This window comes from Tamandua tetradactyla, chromosome 11 (genome assembly GCF_023851605.1).
Source record: "Tamandua tetradactyla isolate mTamTet1 chromosome 11, mTamTet1.pri, whole genome shotgun sequence".
NCBI lineage: Eukaryota > Metazoa > Chordata > Mammalia > Pilosa > Myrmecophagidae > Tamandua > Tamandua tetradactyla.
In genome coordinates this window covers 47509298-47530314 of record NC_135337.1, presented here as the reverse complement: position 1 = coordinate 47530314, position 21017 = coordinate 47509298, and the positions used below count along the sequence as shown (strand labels likewise).

The window sequence follows — 21017 nt, the reverse complement described above, 5'->3', positions numbered from 1 at the left end:
ATGTAATGAAAGAAGCAGAGATTGGAGTGATGGCTCCACAAATCATGGATTGCCAAAGAAACCACTAGAAACTAGGAAGAAGCAAGGAAAGTATCTTTCCTAGAGCCTACGAATAAAACACAAGTCTGCTGAAACACTGATTTTTATACTACAGAACTCCAGAACCATGAGAAAATAAATTTCTGTTGTTTTAAGCTATCAAATTTGGGATAATTTGTTCTAGTAGCCCAAGGAAACATATACCTATCAATGTTATATATTATCCTCAGGTTTTTCACATATATTATATCATCTAATCCTACTTGGGAAGCAACAGGGGTGGGATTTGGATTTGGGTCTGAATACCAAATCTGGTAATCAAAATAATAATGTAGGAGAAGAGGAAATAGTGATAAACAAATCTTGATAATCTATTAAATGTAAGAAGGTGAAGAAAAGCGATTCAGAAATAAAGTTTTGAGAAACTATGAGGAGGAAGGGTAGGTTTTGTTATTTATACTAGAAGAAATATCTAATAGGTAACTCTAGATATGATTTAATGGCTCAGGTAAGAGAACAGGACTAGAGTTATTTGTTATTTTTACCTCTGGTACATAGAATTAGATCACTCATAATCTTTGGTTCATGACACATTCACGTCCGAGCATAGCCTGCTTTCATTTAGTTAGTCAGTTATTTTTAATAACGTAAAAAGCACCCACAGACCTACTAAACAATGAAAGTTAGATCTTGTTAATAACTACATGGACTTATTTCCCATCCACCCCCATTATATTGTCTCTTTCCCACAAAGGAAACTGCAGCCTGAGATGGTTTCATTGGAAAATTCCTGCATACATTTAAGGAAGAAATATCAATTCTACATAAACTCTTCCAGAAAGTTACAGAATTATTTGAAACTCATTGTATGAGGGCAATATTACTCTGATATCAAGACCAGAAAAAAGACATCAAAAGAAAACTACAGGCAATATTCCTCATGAGCACAGATGCCAAACTTCTTAACAAAATATAATCGAATCAAATCCATCAATACATTAAAAGGATAAAATATGACCACTCGTGTTTATTCCAAAAATGTAAGGTTGATTTAACATTTGAAAGTCAATCAATATAATTCACCATAATAATAAATTATAAAAGAAAAAAAACATGATTATCTCAATCAATACAGGAAAAGCATTTGATTAAATCCATTACTAATAATTACTCCAGCAAGTTAGGAATAGAAGGGAACTTAGTCTGATAAAGGACACATGAAAAACCTACAGCTAATAGCATACTTAAAGTGAAATACTGGATGCTTTTTCACTAAGATCAAGGTAAACATGTCTATTCTCACCTCTTTTGTTTAACATTTTATTGGATGTTCTAGCCTGTGCAATCAGGTCAGAAAAAGAAATAAAAGGTGTCCAGATTGGAAAGGAAAAAAAAATGTTGTCATGGATGCCATGATTCCTTATGTAAAAAGTCTATTGAATCCACAAAAAAGCTGATAGAATGAATAAGCTACTTCAGCAAGGTTGCAGAATATATGATCAGTATACAAAAGTAAATTGTACTTTTACGCATCTGAAGAAGACTTGAATCCAAAATATACAGAGTACTCTCAAAATTCAATAATAAAAAATAAACACACCAGTAATAAAGTGGGAAGAAGACTTAAAACACTTCAGCAAAGAAAATTTATAGATATCAAATAAACTCATAAAAAGATGTTCAATATGACTATTCATTAGGGAAATGTAAATTAAAACTACCATGTTGGTGAAGCTATGGAGGAAGTGGAACTCTCACATACTACTGGTGAGACTATTAAATGGCACATTTGCTTAGCAGGCAGCTTGGCAGTTTCTTTCAAAAGTTAAACAAACACCTACCAAAAAACCGTGCCATTATACTTTATTCACACAAGAGAAATAAAAGCACATGTCCATACAAAGACTTGTACATGAATATTCATAGCAGCTTTATTTGCACAAGCCAAAAACAGGAAACAAAACAAATGGCCAATGGCATGTGAATAGTTAGCAAAACTATGGTGTTTTCATGCAATGGAATAATATTCAGTGATAAAAAGGAACGCAATATTGATAAATGCATCAACATGAATGAATTTCAAAGTAATTATGCTGAGTGAAAGAAGACAGGCAATAGTGTACATACTACATGATTACATTTACATAAAATTCTAGAAAATGTAAACTAATCTACAGTAACAGAAAGCATATAAACTTGAGGATGTGGGAGGATATAAGGGAACAGGAGGGAGGAATTACCAATGGGCAGGAGAAAACTTCTGGGGTGATATATATATTCCTTATTTTTGGCTGTAGAAATGGTGTCATGGGTGTATCCATATGTCATAATTTATCTTATAAATGAGTTCAGTTTATTGTATGCCAATTATATCTCAATAAAGCTGTTTTTTTAAGCCAATAGATACAAAATAAAATATTTAATTAATCCAAAAGTAGGAGGAAACAGATGAACTAAAATTTTAAAAGAGAGGGCACAAACAAAAAAGCAAATAGTAAAATGGTAGCTCTAAATCCAATCATATAAATAATTCCATTAAATGTTAATGGATAAACAATGCAATTAAAAGACAGAGATGATCAGAATTGATTAAAGTAAAAAAGTGAAATTCAACTATATGCTGTGTCCAACAGATGCACTTTACATATGAAGACACAGATAGTTTGAAAGTAAATCGATAAAAGATTATATACCATGCAAACTATAAACCAAATAAAGGGTGTGTGGTTATGCTAAATCAGTTAAAGTAAACTTCAAGGGAATGAAATGAGAAGAGGGAAATTTCATAATAATAAAAGGGTCAATTCTCAAGGAAGACATTATAATCCTAATGTGTATATACCCAGGGCTTGAAATTACATGAAATAAAAATGGCAGAATTGAAGGGAGAAATATACAATTCCACAATCATAGTGGGAGATTGATAGAATTGGCTCTGCCACCCCACCAGATGTGCATAGACACAGAAGATCTAAATAATACCATCAATGCCCTTAACCTAGTAGGTAATTATAAAATATTATACCAATAACTACAGAATATACATTCTTTTCAAGTACACGTGAAATGGTTGCCAAACTCTTCCAGGCCATAACATAAAGGGATCTTTTAACACTATATACCATCTACTTTCTAACCTCTAAATCTCAGGAAAGGGAACTGAAAAACACCTACGAGTTATCATGTTCTATTATCTGCTTAGCATAGGTCAGTATTTTTTGAGGGGTGATTAACATGCTATTTCTACTTACAAAAATATATAGCACACTATGCTTACCTTCCATGTGGGAGACCCAGCTTCGATTCCTGGACTAAGCACCCCCCTCAAAAAAAAAGTAATATATATAGCATACTCTAATTTCTACCAAAGTGTAAAAAATTAAGTCACTAAATTTTTTATAAAATACTTAAAACATTTTTTTTCAGGTGCAAAATAAACAGAGCTTCAAAATCACTCCACGACCACATATAGCAAACATGAATGATATTTCCCAAAAGGCTGAGGTAAGTCTCAAAAGTTAAAAGTAAAAAATGGGAGAAATGTAGTATTGAATGTAGAATTATTGAAAGGGCATCATTTGGGGAAAGGTCATATTTAGAAATTCATAATTAATAACCATTTTGAGATATAAAACGTAAGAAGGGAGGTACTTTACAGGCTAGTCTTGAGCCCAGCATTTTTATCTGAAGCATGATTGCTAAATTTGTTAATGATAGTAAGGTGGATGTGATGGTGGCATCTTGAGTAGAATTTTAAATAATCTTGATAGATCTCAGAAATTATTTATAAATTCCAATTAGATATTCACCAAAGACAGTGTAGTATTTAGGGGAGAAAACAATCTAATGTGTATTTTGGAAATAAATCAATCTGTCAAATATCAAGTGATTAGATTCTCAGTATCAAAAAAATTATCAGGTTTGACAATACTCACAGGAGAAATTGATAATTCACACTCAGGTGAGGATCCTTCTTAGCTGCTCCTTCCAAAAGCTGCAATAAAATTTTTCTTAGTCTTTTTCTGGTTCTTGGCAGTAGTTACCGAGAGTTGTGATAAAAAGAGCTCATTTGTTGAAGCCTGAAATTGTTAACTTAAAAAAAATTTAAATAGCCAATGTACACATCATAAATAAAATATATTTGCAGGGGTGTTGAGTGCCACAGATTAATGAAGCAATTTTCCATTATCATTAAGAGAAAGGGTTTTGATGTTCTGAGGCACTGAAGCTTTATTTACTGAAACATCTTTCAGAGATCCACTAAATTTCTAAAAAGAAGAAAATTATGTATTTTCCTGGTTTTACAGTGGAGGAAAATCTTTCCTCCAGTCTTTTACCAGATTCTCCCTTCTTTGGGAAACTCCCTTGCTTTGAAGGAATTTTCCTCATATGGCTCATCCTATTTGCAATGAAACAGTTTTCTTACACATTTTTAATGTTGGTTTAAGGGAGTTTTAGATGAGTAGTATATCAGTGGTAATATAAATCACTGTGCACAAAACCCCTGGTGCACCTCAGCCATGAAAAAGGACCAGCTTTCAGTTTTCTGATATTAGATATGGATACAGCAAGAATGCAATGTGTGAATTAGGCTTTAAACGTTAAGCCTATTTTTTTTAACTTTCTTAATTGTAAAATATAACATATATACAAAGCAAAGAAAGAAATAAGCGATAGTTTGCAAAGCACTCTTCAACAAGTAGTTACAGGACAGATCCCAGAGTTTGTCATGGGCTGCCATACCTCAGATTTTTAAGCCTAATTTTGATTTGTTTTCAACCTCATCTAATTTACCTAAAATTAATCTTAGTACTTTGTTTAAGCATGTCAAATCTGAATCTTTAATACTAGAGTTGAACCATAAAACATAGATTGTTTTTAATTAGAATTCAGTATTGAATTTTTGTATTTTACCGGCCTTCAGCTTCAGTGGAACTCATTCCCAATGGAACTTTACTATATATTAATAAAAATTTCACTCTGGTATTTTTGTAATTTAATTTTCATATTTAGGCTTTAGAAAGTATCTGATGAGGTTCTGATGGTTCAAATTAAGGTTTCAAACTCATAGTTTCTGTTTCAATAAGTATTTCTTATATACTGCTTATTCTGAACTATCCTTACCTAATTTCTTCCTATCTTTTTTTTTTTAATTTCTTCTTTCTATCTTCTTCTAATGAAGATTCTGCTTTCTTCATCTAAACCTGTCCCAAAAACCTATGTGCCAAAACTTGGCAAGGGTGATGTAAAGGATAAGTTTGAAGCCATGCAGAGAGCCAGGGAAGAAAGAAATCAAAGGAGATCTAGAGACGAAAAGCAAAGAAGAAAAGAACAATATATTAGAGAGAGAGAATGGAACAGGAGAAAGCAGGAGGTTATTTTATTTTATTATTTTATTTTTTATTGTGCAAATATTCATTTCATCTTTTTAATTTATACTTTATTATTCACATGAACTACATTTCCTATTAAGTATAATTCAAATAATTTTCTGTTTTCTTTATAAGCTAATTTCAAACTCTACATAAAGTTTTGTCTAATGTTTGGAGATATGTTCATATTAATTTATTTAAACATTTAGATTAAAGAAATGCTTGCTTCTGATGATGAGGAAGAGGTATCTTCTAAAGTAGAAAAGGCTTATGTTCCAAAGCTAACAGGTAAGAGACTTGAGGGGTACACTGTAAATGAAATTGCAAAAAAAAAGAAAGATAGAAAAATAGCAAATGCTTTTCCTATATCCTTAGGAACCGTTAAAGGTAAATTTGCTGAAATGGAGAAACAAAGACAAGAGGAACAAAGGAAAAGAACAGAAGAGGAACGAAAACGTAGAATTGAGCAGGATATGTTAGAAAAGAGGAAGATACAGCGTGAATTAGCAAAAAAAGCTGAACAGGTATGAACTAAATATTAATTTGGTATATGCTTCAGAAACAAATTGTACAAAGTAAAAATAATCAGTCAGTATGTTATCTAATTGAAGTATTTTAATACCCAGTAATCTTATTATATAGCAGCTGACTTGAAAAGCAAGATTTTAAGTACAAATATTTATCATCAAATACCTGGAAGGATGAGGACAGCATGTGCCCAGTTTAAGACTGAATATAGAGACAAGTTTTGTTACTTACTGTCCTATCATACTGTCTACATTCCTTATATTGTCCACATTTCTTATTTTTCTTGATATTCTAGAGGATTTTACAAAGATATAAGGCAATTTCACTCATAAACTATCCATAGCACCAGCAAAATGTTGGCCTTTTAATAATAATCAATGAAAACATACAGGTTATTATTATGCACTCAGGCATAATCAAGATATCTTCCTACTCAATCATTTGAAAAACAAATTACATCACATTGTATTTAATAATGGTACTACTAGCTAGCTTAACTTTTTTTTTTAATTGGATATTAGGAGTGGGGAGAAATACACATATGACAGCTATTTTCCTCCTACAGCCATTACTGATTCCCACAGTCACAGAGGGTAAATTAAGAGGGACAAAAGTATTATTATATATTTTTATACATCTTCGTAACAAATTTAGAATTCATATACATTTTAGTTTGGAGCCTCACAAGTAGATAAGTATTTAAAAAATACTCAAGAATCTGATCCAACTCCCAGAAAAGCTAATCTCGCAAAAGGGATAATGATAATAATGACATGGAAACTTGAATATCTAATAGCCATAATTATATTTTATGAAGTAAAGAACTGATCAATTCACAAAAATTTCTTTCATAAATTGATGTTTGTTTAACATTATAAATTATCTGTAGTGATAGAGTTGAAAAGATGACAGAAAACAGTTTGTTATTTATGTACCTCAACCTGGTCCCACATTGTAAGATCAAAAGAGGTGATCAATGAGTAGAATACAGGATACTAGGAACACTAGGGATAGTGGTGGAAAGTGGGGATTTATTGCTTACTGGGTACATAGAAAGTTTTGGTAGTGCATGGTGATGATGATAGCACAACATTGTGAGTATGATTAACACTACTGAATTGTGTATTTGAAAGAGGTTAAGATGGGAAATGTTATGGTATATATGTTACCCCAATAGAAATTATTTTAAAAAGAGATGATCAATGTTTTGAGGAAAATGAGTAATAGCATTATCTCTTAAAGTTGCTAATTAGACAATAACAGTTTATAAATGCAAGGTACTCAGAACAGTGTGCAGTGCAAAGTAACTGGGCTATAAAGACTTGATATTTCCCCTAATGTTCCCATCTAGATAAAGTAAATCATTAAACCATTTTAGTTTCTCCTCCTTCTTTCAGCTACTTCCAAACAAATAAATTAACATGCCCTTAACTGTGTACTGTGTCTTTAAAAACAATTTCTTCTTAAATTTTTTTGTCTGATTCCACTTTTTTCCTTTTTTATTTATTAATTTAAAAAATTAACAACAAAAAACATTAACATATCATTCCATTCTACATATATAATCAGTAATTCTTAATATCAACCATAGTTGCATATTTGTCATTTCTTAGAATATTTGCATCGATTTAGAAAAAGAAATAAAAAGACAATAGAAAAGGAAATAAAACAGTAACAGAAAAAAAAAGATTATACGTACCATACCCCTTACCCCTCGCTTTCATTTATCACTAGCATTTAAAACTAAATTTATTTTAACATTTGTTCCCCTATTATTTATATTTATTCCATATGTTCGTTCTACTCATCTGTTGATATGGTAGATAAAAGGAGCATCAGACACAAGGTTTTCACATTCACAGAGTCACACTGTGAAAGCTATATCATTGTTCAATCATCATCAAGAAACATGGCTACTGGAACACAGCTCTACATTTTCAGGCAGTTCCCTCCAGCCTCTCCACTACATCTTGAACAACAAGGTGATATCTACTTAATGTGTAAGAATAACCTCCAGGTTAACCTCTCCACTCTGTTTGGAATCTCTCAGCCATTGACACTTAGTCTCATTTCACTCTTCCCCCTTTTGGTCGAGAAGATTCTCTCAATCCCTTGATGTTAATTCTCAGCTCCTTCTAGGGTTTTTCTCAATCCCTTGATGCTGAGTCTCAGCTCATTCCAGGATCTGTGTCCCACGTTGCCAGGAAGGTCCACATCCCTGGGAGTCATGTCCCACGCAGAGAGGGGGAGGGTGGTGAGACTGCTCGTCGTGTTGGCTGGAGAGAGAGGCCACATCTGAGCAACAAAAGAGGCTCTCTTGGGGGTGACTCTTAGGTCTAAATTTTAAGTAGACTTGACCTATCCCCTGTGGGGTTAAGTTTCATATGAACAAACCCCAAGACTGGGGGCTCAGCCTATAGCTTTGGTTGTCCACACTGCTTGTGAGAATATCAAGAATTCAACTTGGGGAACTTGAATTTCTCCCCGTTCTCACCATTCCCCGAAGGGGGATTTGCAAATCCTTTTCCACTCACTGATCAAATCCCTCTGGGATTCAGCAGGGCATCACTCTGGACCAACCAACAAAATCTCATGTCCTGCCTGAGATTCCAAGTACTTATGGCGTTCAATCAAACTATCTACATAAGTTATATTAGGAAATGCACTAGTCAAAATATAAATTTTGTAACAAATAAACATTTTTTGCTGTAGTCTCACACATAAGGTGACATTTTACAATATTAATTACCATCTATTTTCAGCACCCTGCAATAATGACATACCTTTGTTCTTCCTCATGCAAAAACATTAAAAACAATTTTTATTGGGAGACTGTACTTGGCTTTTTGCCTATTTTTTAAGTACTTTAAATCTTAAAGATTTAAATGTTATGCTTTCTTCAGTTTTCTCTACCTTTCTAAAAAGAAAAGTGACAATAAAAGCAAAGCATAGGGCCATGGTGGCTCAGCAGGCAGTTCTTGGTGCCTGTCCATGCAAAAACAAAAATAAACAAACAAAACAAAAAAAAGCAAAGCATATGCCATACTTGCATGTCAAAGAAATTTGCTTACTCTGATTTCACAAATAATCACTTGTATAGTATAAATAGCACATATATGGTGGCAAATGATGACATGTGCCAGATGATTAAAAAAGAATGGGAACTTTCTGAATTTTATTACTTTGTATCTCTTTATCTGAAAAAAGACTGCATACACTTTACTACTGCCATCTTCAGTCATAAAAGATTAGTATTAATTTTGCAATGGAATTTCACAAGGGAATAAAATTGTTAACAGCCTGGTATTTGGTGTCAAATAGTGAGTATGCTCATGGGGTTAGTCTACTTCTTTTAACTCTTGCATTCCTTTTTCAGTTTCAGTGCTCTCTAGACTTTAAGACCCACCACAATTCAAAAAACTGAATATGTATGCAATGGTTTCTCAAAGAAAATTTGTGTATTTTTGAAGAAGTGAATTTGAATATGATAAACACAAAAGATACTGAGAGGGAGATGGAAACCAAATATGATGATGAAAAATGTAAAAGAACCATTTCTTTAGTAACACTAGATACTTCTTACATGGCAGGATGCCATAGAATTCTGGTTAATGAGATTTTTGGCCTATTAAATAAAAGAATATGTAGCTAGAACAAAATTAGTCAAACAGATAGTTTATTTGCAAAATCCCCTTGTACAAGTCCATATACAAGCATCCTTTAGTAAGCATTCCTAAAAAGGAAGGGTAGGGTGGTAGCTGAATGAGTGATCAATATAATTTGGGGGAGAAACTTGATTTGACATTATCTGATATCTTTGATGATACCTTGAAGAACAAGGTAGTCTATCAAATTTGAAAAACAGAAGAACTTATTAACATGGAATGGAAATGTTGAAAGGGGAAGAGAGAAGAGGAAGTTGATTTGAGAGGGAGAAAAGGGGTTTTCTTTCCTTAAAACAAAAGAAATAGTTGGGTATCAGCTCTTCAATGGTGGCTTCTGAAAGTTAACTGTATAACTGAACATGTCAGTATCTCAGTTCTCTGTGAATATGCTGCCAGCCTCAGACGAATTCATCTTCCTTGTTGAAATCCAATGGGGAGGAAGTATTCTTCTATCTTTTGATGTTTTGGTAATGGTTTAAATGAGCAAAGAAGAAAGCAAAACAAAAAACACAAACCCAGAACATAAAACAAAATTTCAAATATAGTTTGTTATCTTACCATGGAGCGAATAAAAATCTGGAAAGGTTGTAGTAGCAAGAAAAAGAAATTGGAAGTCAAGACATTTAGAATTTCTCTTCCCTACATCTTACACTCTCAATGCCTGATTTCTTACCATATCTCTTTAGGGAGAGATTAACGTGATTTGTAGAGGAGTTGTCAGCATTCTTTTGAAGAGAAGTCATTTTGTAATTATTTTATTACTGATTCATTAAGAAGTTTCTTAGCGTAATACAGCATTTAATAAAACTCTGCAAACTGTCACCATTTACACAGGAAATCAATGTAACAAAATTAATAATCCTAAAGAAAACTATCAAAAATAAACTATGAAATTTATTTTTAAAAAATTGGTTGTCTTTATAAAATGTATTATTTCTTCCCTGACAGAGAATATAGAGAAGAAAAGAAAAGTTAGCCAACCCGGTGCCTAGTATGGGCCAGTGTTCAAGAAAATTCCCTTAGGTTGCATGAGGAACAGACTTCTTCCAGACCTTTGCATTGGCTCTAAAAATCAAATTAAAACAATAAACAATCTGAAGTTTTACTTTCTAACCTTTTTCATTGCTTTTACTTCCTTTTCATGAGATCTCAAAACAATGTTGCATTATATAAACCATATTTCTCAGTTTAAGTACATTAGCCTACCCTCAAGTTAACAATGACATTTTTTATGAATAATGGCCAAGTTGAGCTTCCTTCTTTTGAATGGGGGCCTTTCCTACTTAGATCTGGTTAAAATATAGAGTAAATGTTATGACTACCAGACTTATTTTCCCTTCTAAACTAGCCACATGAAAGATTTCATCTTTCATTCCACTTTTTTATTTTATCAGTTATATTCTGCCATATATATATATATATTGTAAAAAAAAATCAGACAATTATTTGATTTCTAATGATAAGTTTTCCTTTTGCTGGGACAGGAAGAGAAAATGAGGAAATGTTTCAGTGAATCTCAGTTTAAATTGCTAATTAAATTAACAATTGCTGCTTGTAAACTCACAGCCAGGTCATAAGAGTTTGACAACTATTCACTTTCCAGAATTACAAAGGGCAGTTTTATTTTAATTTTTTCTTAGCATGTTGTTCCCTGGATATTGATATTGATATTAAAATACAAACACTAATATAAGGTTTAATCTCCATTTAAAAGGAAAAATTGGTTTAATGTGAAGCAACAAAAATATTTCAAAAATTATAAATTTTAGGTTATATTTCAGTTGTATGTTTAAAAGCAAAAGCAAAAATCTGATATAATGTAATGATATGAAATTCTCATTCAATAGATTGAGGACATAAACAATACGGGAACTGAATCACCATCAGAGGTAAACAGATATTTCCTTTAATGAAACACTCACCTAAAATTATATGATTCACAAATTATTTTTTAATCTGAGAAAAAAATTGGAAGGGTATTTACTTTTTTCTTATAAATATAGCAATAACTACAAAAAAAGTCAAAATGATTTGCAAAGCAAGATCATACTTTTGCACTTTCAAACACTATAATATAAATGTTTTTAAAGAAAAGTGTGATTGTGCTTTCCTGGTAAAATCAGAAAGACAAGTATCATTCATCTTAGCTTGAGGCACTCTGCTAAGACTATAAATATTTCTTCAGCTGTCACTAATAGTGAAGATTACTGAAAGCTAACATTTTAATAAAGAATGAAGTTTCTTTTCATCACTTATTTTCTTTCTTCAGAGTTCCTGAGAGTCTGTAATTTTATCACTTACAAGTATAGAGTACTGTAGCTACTACCATAAAATAATGTTCACCAACACAAAAAATTTAGCTATTCCTTTTTATCTAACAGAGAAATAAAAATCAATCAAACAATTTGATGGTGTACCTAAAACTACATCCACGAAAAGTGGAGGCAGTACATATAGCTCTTCACTTTACTTTTCAAAAACATTAAAAGGCAACAATAGATTATATAATAGAATTAATTTAAATGAATTTTAAAAACAACAAATGTTTAAAAATTTTAACAGGATCAAACACCAAAAATTTTCATCTGTAAAATATAGCTATTTTACCAAGTCACTTGGAAATAATGTGGGTTTTTTTTTCAGTAAATATAATTTTTACTAAGTATTGAAAAATTTGTATAAAGAGAAAACTCATATAGAGAAACTTTTTAAAAAGCTTAAACTGAATTCATCCACCATCAAATTGAATATAGAATATATTCACTTACAAGCACAATAACCTTTTGAAGGATTAGTGCACAAATAGATTCAGGAAATGCCACTGGAGTTTTCTTTTCTGAACAGCTGGATTAACACCATCTTCTAGGAAGTAGGGTGCTTTTTTTCACCTCGTCAGCAATGGATTTCATTAAGATTAACTCATGATGCACTATGAATTGAGAGAAAGAGATATTGAATAATAGTCCGTAAAAAAAATGTTTTTGTTCTTCATTATAACTTTGGTAGCAATGTAATGAAATTCACCAATGATGGAGAAAGTCCGGTGAAACCTACATCTTGATTAAGAAGAAATATGCTAACTATCTACTTTATAAAATAGGAAGGAGATGACTCATTATTTGTGACGGTGGTACCTGTCAAATCACACAAAACATCTGGAAAAATAAAAAAGAATTTTGAGGATCTAGAAAAAGAACAAGAGGAAAAAGAAAGAATTAAGTATGAAGAAGATAAAAGAGGAGGATATGAAGAACAACGATCCCTAAAGGAAACAAAGTGTCTTTCATTGGTCATGGTAATTTATTTATTTTTCTTTAATGGAACAAATCAAAGCACTTAAGTTAGCTAGCAACATTTCCCTTTATGATTAACAGATGGGTTTTCATAGGATGATGAAATGGAAAGCGAGGCCAAAAAGGAGTCCCTTTCTCCTGGAAAACTGAAACTAACTTTTGAAGAATTGGAAAGACAAAGACAAGAAAATCGAAAGAGGCAAGCTGAAGAGGAAGCAAGACAACGCTTAGAAGAAGAGAGGCGTGCTTTTGAAGAAGCAAGGCGGCAAATGGTAAAGACATTTTCATTTTTTTTTTGCACGGGCAGGCACTGGGAATTGAACCTGGGTCTTGGGCATGGCAGGCGAGAACTCTGCCTGCAGAGCCACCATGGCCCGCCCGAAGACATATTTTTAACCTTACATTTAATATTAGAGAGGGTAAGTGATTTTAGATAAGATTCATTTCTATAAATTCAGATAAATTTTCCATCTAAAAAGACCTGATTTTGAAACCATATACATATTCCATATAAATGCATCTATGTTGATTTCTAGTTTTCATTTTGGTACATTTTACTCTCCAATATATTTAAAAATTTCACTTTTAGTTTTATAAATTGTCAATTTTATAAAATAATTACTTATTAAACCAGGTTTCTCTTCATTTGTCAATTCAGCCTGTACTGTATTTAATGGCCTGTGTAGAATACATATTATGCAATTGTGATTTCAGTCCAGTTTTTCAAATATTTGAATATTTCAAAATAAGTTTATTATGGAATATGCACTTTGCCATATAAGGTATTATGTATATATATTTCTGTGTGTGTGTGTGTGTGTGTGTGTGTGTGTGTATAAAATGTAGTTATTAAAAGCAAGGATTTTGGAGTCACACTGCCTGGGTTCAGATAAATCTTGGATCTATCATTTATTAGTGTGTAACCATGGGCAAGTCATTTAACCTATGTCATAGTTTCCTCATTTGTAAAATGGTGAAAATAAAAGTGCCTATTTCTTAGCATGTTATGAAAATTAAATGAGTTAATACCTAGAAAGCACTTAAAAAAGCCTGACATATACTAAATGCTTAACGGTTAACTCATTGTTATGGTATTAATAGATTTATCAGTAAAAATAAAGTCAGAAATAAGGAAACAATGATTCCAAATCTTAATAGAATTTTAAAATAGAATGCCTATAATTTTAAAGGCTACAGAAATTTCTTGATCACCTTTCATTAATGATGTTCTAGAATTATACATTAAGAATTTTAATTTCCTAGATATTTGTTTGAAAATCTTATTACTTGAGGGTAATTATAGTTGTATAATACATACACATTTTAGATACGGTTCACTTTAATGAAAAGAAATAGAAATATTTATTAAAGTCATAAAATTTGAATTTTATGTAAAGTAGGTCCAGATAGTCATCTTTGATTCTAATTAGAGTAAAGAAAAGCACCAGAGTTCATAGTAAGAAATCCATGAAAATTATGAAATGAGAATCTTTTTTCTTACCAAAAAGACTGTGTAGGTATACTTGAACCTTAACCTCAAACATATTATATGTTTGTTCTGGGAGAAGTAATGTTTAACGGAACTCTTAATTGACAGCTTAACATTTTTAAAAAATTAAATACTCCATTTTATCTATTTAAAATGTTTGCCTCACTTCAGAAGTTTTACTTAAATTGAGTATATCTTTATTTGGAATTTATCCACAAATTTGAACATTTTATCATATAGAAGGAAGGGGATTTGGGTCAAGCATATAGAAGCTTTCCTGTGAGGTGGTAATATTGTGCCTTTTGATTTATAATTCATTACTGTATTTGATGAATCTCAATTCTTAGTAATGAACTGTTGTTTTGCTTTTGGTTAGGTAAATGAAGAGGAAGAAAACCAAGACACAGAAAAAAGTTTTAAAGGGTACCGCCCTGGTAAACTCAAACTTAGTTTTGAAGAAATAGAAAGGCAGAGGAGAGAAGATGAGAAAAGGAAAGCAGAAGAAGAAGCCCGAAGGAGAATAGAGGAAGAAAAGAAGGCATTTGCTGAAGCAAGAAGGAGCATGGTAAGACAGAACCTAACTGGAGAATGCCATAAGGATTCAGCTTCTTAGAGTATGTTAATAGAAATCATTGGACTTTGGGGAATACCCTGTTATTTCGGAAATTTGTGTTAAGTATAGAAATAATTAGATTTTAGAGTCTTCTATGGAATCATATCAATTGATTGAAGGCATTTTGCTTTAATGGAGTATTGAGGTTCTGATTAAATTGCCGCCCCAGAAAGAGGATTGAATATTATCTTTTTATTTTCTAGAAAGGTATGTTTTCCAGAATTGAATGTCTAGGGAAGTAGAGATCTTCCTCCCCTTCCCCCTTTCTCTCTCTTTTACTCCCCTCTTCCTCCCTCCTTCCTTCCTTTCCTTCTTTCTGTTCAATTTTCATCTTACCTAGTATATATTAAATCACAAAAGTAATTTAGTCACAATTGTTTAACTTTCCCACATACTCACCTATCCCTCTTGGATATTGACACCAAACCTAATTCTGTCACAAAGTTATTCTTTCACCATTTTAATGTTTGTAAAATAGTTACCTGGCAAGCTTTATTTTCAAGTAATTTGACATTTGAACATTCTATCCCTTTTGAAACATTTCATTCCACTTCAGTGGTATTATAACCTGGTTTTCTTCCTACCTCTTGTGAGCTTCAGACTCATACATCCAAGTATTTATTTGGCCTTATCACCTACCTAGTTCTTCAAATTAGAAACGTGGAAACCTTATATGCCTCTACCTTTGCATTCATGTCTCACATAGAATCAGTCATTAAGTCCCATTTATTCTTCCCCCTAAAATACTCTAATATCAGTTACCCACCACTTGCCATTGCCGCTACTATAATCCAGTTCACTGTTAACCCTTGCTTGGAGCCAATTCCTAATTAACTTGCTTTCTTGCCTATAATTTATTCTTCCCTGAGAGACCAGGAGTGACTTTTTCTTGAAAAGAAGAAAAGCAAATTTGATTGGTACTACTCTGTTACGTTTTTGCTTAATGTCTTTTCCCTCTCCTTAAGCAAAAATCCAAAAACTTAAAAAATAAATTCCTTTGTAAGTTTACCCTTGTATACTTTTCTAGCTACATTTCTCGATTCTTCTTCACCTGCTATCTTGAGGCCAACCACCCTCCAGTTCTTCACTTTACTAAACCGCTTTTTTACCATGATTTACTAGAGGAAGGGAAACTGCATTAAAACGAAATAAAGTTTTATTTCAAAATTTGCTACAGATATTGTGTATCAGAAAAGGAAAAAAGAAATGTCTTCCTTCATTGATGTTTTCCTATACATGGCCAATTATCAGAATTTCATACTATAGCTCAGTTAACTCATACATTAAATTAAAAAAATATTTTTTTGCAATTCTTGGATTGTAAAACCATTTGAACGTTTCTGAGTTGAGCAAAGCTGTCGTATATGAAACCTTGATTAAATAAGTAATTACCCCTTTCCTTTTCTCCTCCCCGTGTCTCTTTCAACCATAGGGTCACAATTCAGGCCATAAGCTTATATATTATATACTTTCAGGGGATAGAAAAACAGAATTAGATCATTGTTTTCCATGGTAATAGGAATTCCAAGTTGACAACTTAAAAGCAGTTTCTATTTGCAATTTAGGGATTGCCTATATATAGAGGGCTATAATTTAATAATAAGACTCCCATTTGAGAATTTACTGTGGTATCAGGCACTAGGTATTTTTAAACTTTATATAACCCTCAACACAACCATATGAAGGTTGTTACAAATAAAGAAACTCAGATTTAAGAGGTTAGGTAAACTTGCCCAAGGTCACTAGGTGACAGAAGTAGATAGTTTTCATGAAATTACAAAAAGACAGTCTAAGCTACTATTTATAATCTTATTACAAAGATTTTTGAAGTTTCAAATGCCAGTTTTGCCATATACTACTTATGTTATGTTTATTTATTTATTTTATTTATTTATTTACTTTTTTTAACATGGGCAGGCACTGGAAATCGAACCCGGGTCCTCTGGCATGGCAGACAAGCGTTCTTGCCTGCTGAGCCACCATGGCCCGCCCTTGTGTTGACTTTAGATGTTACTTTTCAGTGCCTCAGTTTCCTTATCTGTAGAATGAGGATATTAATAATTTCTACTTCATAAGATCAAGGATTAAATAAATCAATAGATGTAAAATGCTCAGAACAGTACGTAGCACAAGCTAAGCTCTTGGTAAGAATTATTCCTTTAAAGTTACTAACAGAATAAATCAATACCATAAATTCATAGTATTGAGTGATTTTTGCCTGATAATGAGTGTCATGTTGGATTATCCAACTCATTCAGACAAGACCATGATTTAACTGACATGTTCTATTTTTGTTACCAGAATGGAGACTGTTTTTAATCTAATTAAAAATGTTTTCAATAGAAAATCATAATGTTTAATTCTAATTACTCACAGTATAAATGAAGTCAAAGTACTTTTTTGTGTTCAGTGTACTGGCAAATAGATGGTCAGCATTTACTCCGTAACCACAAAGATATCTCAAAATTTCTCTCTTGTTTATTGCAGTATACTTTTTTTTTTTGTAGTATACTTTTGAAGAGAATTTAGGTCTCCTGATTCCTAGTTCAATGTGAAATCTCAGTTTCTACAAGAAATATCTCCTTCTTATTAGGTATCATTCTGTCAAGAGTGATAAAATAATTATTTTAAATAGGTAATGGATGATGATTCCCAAGAAATGTATAAAACAGTCTCTCAAGAATCTCTTACACCGGGAAAACTGGAAATTAATTTTGAGGAATTATTAAAACAAAAAATGGAAGAAGAAAAACGACGAACAGAGGAGGAACGAAAGCATAAACTAGAAATGGAGAAACAGGAATTTGAACAACTGAGACAAGAAATGGGAGAGGTAAGGTTTTTAAGAAACATACATTTATATTCCACAAGTATTTACCAAGTGTTTTGCATATAAAATAACTACAAAATAACTACAGTAACCTTGTATTATTAAAGGACACGACAGACTCCAATGAGGCACTTACTTGGTGCAGACTACAGCTTAGTTATGTGCACTTTTGCTAGCTATCGCTCTACCTCTAATTTGCTAGTTTAAAAAAAAGTAGGATTTTTGAGCTATTACTATAGTGCCATAAGCAAATATTTCTTCCTATGTAGCTCATACTTGTGTGTAGATGCACAATGATTAAGAACTGCTCTATTCTATAATACTTAATATACCCCCATCTAACTTATTTTTCTTGGAACAATGAGAATTATACTGATAAATTTAATGAAAATAGCTAAAATTATAGGCGTACCATGGGTGTTAATAGGAACATCTGAATGTGCCAATTTATTTTTATTAAATTTTTCTAAGCTGGAACTTTGATTCTATTAAATCAAGTATCTTAGTTGATTTCTCTAGAATTGAAATGAACTGAGAATATATGTATCTGTGTGTGTTTGTGTGTGCATGCACCCAAAGAATTAAAGAGGCCCAGTTTCAGGGCATGTAAGCTGTTTAGCCACACAGGACTCCATGCTCAGAAGGGCCCAGCACTTGGAGTTTAATGCTTTGCTCTTGTCTTCTTGCAATTCTTAAATTTTATCTTTAAATTTGTGTTTTGTAAGTGAAGTAGAGCATGTGCTGGGAGGTTTGGAGACTTGTCTCACTCTGCTGCCTCTTTGCCTCCCCAGCATGGGTTCTAAGCAGCTGCTCCCCACCTCCTGATACCCTAGGCCCTGCCTAAGTCTCCTCCTTGCTCCTGGACGCTGCCTACATCTGGGGTGGTCATCTGGTTGCACATCAGCAGACAGGAGTGGGGAGAGGGAGAAGTCCATATTCTATTGTCCCTCTTTGTTCCCTGGTGGAGCCCTGGGCTCAAACATGTGGAAAGAGTCCAGAGTGTATCCCCATAACTTCTTGGGGCTAGGAAATGTAGTAGCTGGCTGTGCCACTATACTTTCAGTGACTTGATGATGGCCTCTTGCCAACCCCTGATCTAGGAACCAAGCGCGTCCCTGGGCAGAGGTTGCAATCTCTTAGAAGTTGCCAGTTTGCCATAGCTTGGGGCAGTGGGCCTGTGGGAAGTAGAGATTTACTTCCCTGTTCTGGGTGAGGACCTGCAATTCACGTACCTGGCCCTGAGAATATAAATACTGGATAAATATTAATATATATGTATAAACACATTAGTCTTTTAAAAACAGAGTTTAATGACATTTGTTTTCTAAAAGAAACTAAAAACTGTCTAGTAATTAGAATACAGAATATATTTTAGTATATTCTTCAGATACAATATATGGTAGTGGGTAACTGTCAGTGAGACATTCTGGTGCTATTTAGTGGTTTACCCCAGTATTTTTGTAGTTTTCAAACTAAGAAGCACGCCAATTTCAAAATTATCTAGATTGTATCTAGTTCAATGACTTATTTTGATCAGAATGATATGTGTATGTCTACAATAAATTTGTTAGTTTCAGGTAATTTAGGAGTTACATATTTTCACTCATATAAACCAAACAGTGGAGATATTATCAAGAAATAAGTTCTGTTTTCCCCTTTATTTAAGTCAAGGAAGGAAGCATGTCACATCATTCACTGGGATGCCCCCTCTTCCTTTTTAAAACTTTTTGCCTCAGCCTAGAAATCTAGGTCATCTCTAGAAAAAAGATACCAGGAATACCTTGTAATATTTTACCAGTCCATATAGTGGGATTAGGGTTTAGCCTAAGAAATCTTGCCAAGGACCAGTAATAATAAATTATAATAAAATGAAAAGTCAAAGGAAAGGAACCTAAATAAAAGAAGAAAGTATTCAAGAGAAAGTGGCATAAAAAACTGGAACCCAGTTTTGGTTGACTCCTCTTCTATCTTTCCTGGAAGAATATATAAATGAGGATACAAGTGAAATGTAAAGGAGTGTGAGAGTTGAACCAGAATTCATTTACGGAAATGCTTAATTCAGTTAGCTTGAGTAGTAAGAGTGATATTTAATTTATTAACTACCATAAAATCAAAAACAAGGGTTTGAGAGATACTCAGGCTCTATTTAGAGATGAAGAAAATCATACCCAATGGGTTAAGCAATGAAGCAAAGGGCCATTGGGTATCAGAGCCACAGATAGAACACATATCTGACTTCTAGCCTAGTGTTCTCTCAATTTTTTTTTTTTTGGCTTTCCCCCAAAGACTCCTAAAATTCTTACACTTAGTATAAGTGTAATATATTATAAGCATAATCTTGCCATGTATATTTTAGTTTTTGCAGGTATCATGAATGTTAAGTGAGGTTTGAACCATACTCTCCAACAAAATATTTTGAATGGAATGTTATCAAAAGCCTTAAATTTGTAGCCCCCAATTTAATTAGTATAGTTAGGCATTGCATTTAAGGAGGAGGTTAAGCTCTTTTTTTACTTCAAGTAAGAAACAGTACACATTTTTAGATGGTTTATTGTAAGAGTAAATTTGCTGATAATTGCTGATATTTATTTTTTTGAAGGAAGAGGAAGAAAATGAAACTTTTGAACTTAGCAGGGAATATGAAGAATTAATCAAATTAAAAAGGAGTGGCTCTATTCAAGCTAAAAATCTAAAAAGCAAGTTTGAAAAAATTGGACAGTTGTCTGAAAAAGAAATACAGAAAAAGATAGAAGAAGAACGAGCAAGAAGAAGAGCAATTGACCTTGAAATTAAAGAGAGAGAAGCAGAACACTTTCATGAGGTATATTACATTTAACATAGTTGTGGTACAATAATGATAATAAATTTAACAGAAATAACATTGACACTGAAATAAAATTTTGTCCTTATACTTAACTATTGGTGAAAGTAATAACCTAGGAACTAAATACCAAAAGCACATAAAGATCTGAAGAGATATGAAAGATTTCCCCACTCTAGCACTGTTTCAAAATTAATTATATCAGTGTTAAAGCCTATATGCCTATCAAATGGGTCACTCTAACAAAAATAGTTCAGAAGTATTCTATTGGCACCTGCTTTAGTTTGAGTCAGTAGAAAACCGCGTATATTAGATTTAAACTCCAGAGATTATACATACTTTATTATTTTAAAGGTGAGGCATCAAA

The 21017-nt window shown here is 32.5% G+C and overlaps 1 protein-coding gene across 13 annotated transcripts in view; it reads left to right on the top strand.

Annotated features, from left to right (window-relative positions):
• Positions 1-21017, top strand: part of NEXN (nexilin F-actin binding protein) — a 211841-nt gene that overhangs the window by 183972 nt on the left and 6852 nt on the right. For 5 of the 13 annotated variants that reach the window (XR_013159386.1, XR_013159388.1, XR_013159391.1 and 2 more), the window contains one exon: positions 3466-3524. Coding sequence is in view for 8 of the 13 variants with exons in the window: in XM_077120543.1 (XP_076976658.1) it covers positions 3517-3543; positions 5222-5413; positions 5621-5699; positions 5787-5935; positions 11452-11493; positions 12705-12899; positions 12993-13169; positions 14763-14951; positions 17635-17832; positions 20429-20650 (1470 nt within the window). In the remaining 5 variants the exon portion in view is untranslated. Of the gene's footprint in view, positions 1-3465; positions 3544-5221; positions 5414-5620; positions 5700-5786; positions 5936-11451; positions 11494-12704; positions 12900-12992; positions 13170-14762; positions 14952-17634; positions 17833-20428; positions 20651-21017 lie in introns of those variants that run through there. The other 8 variants (XM_077120543.1, XM_077120545.1, XM_077120538.1 and 5 more) reach the window with 4 other exon arrangements.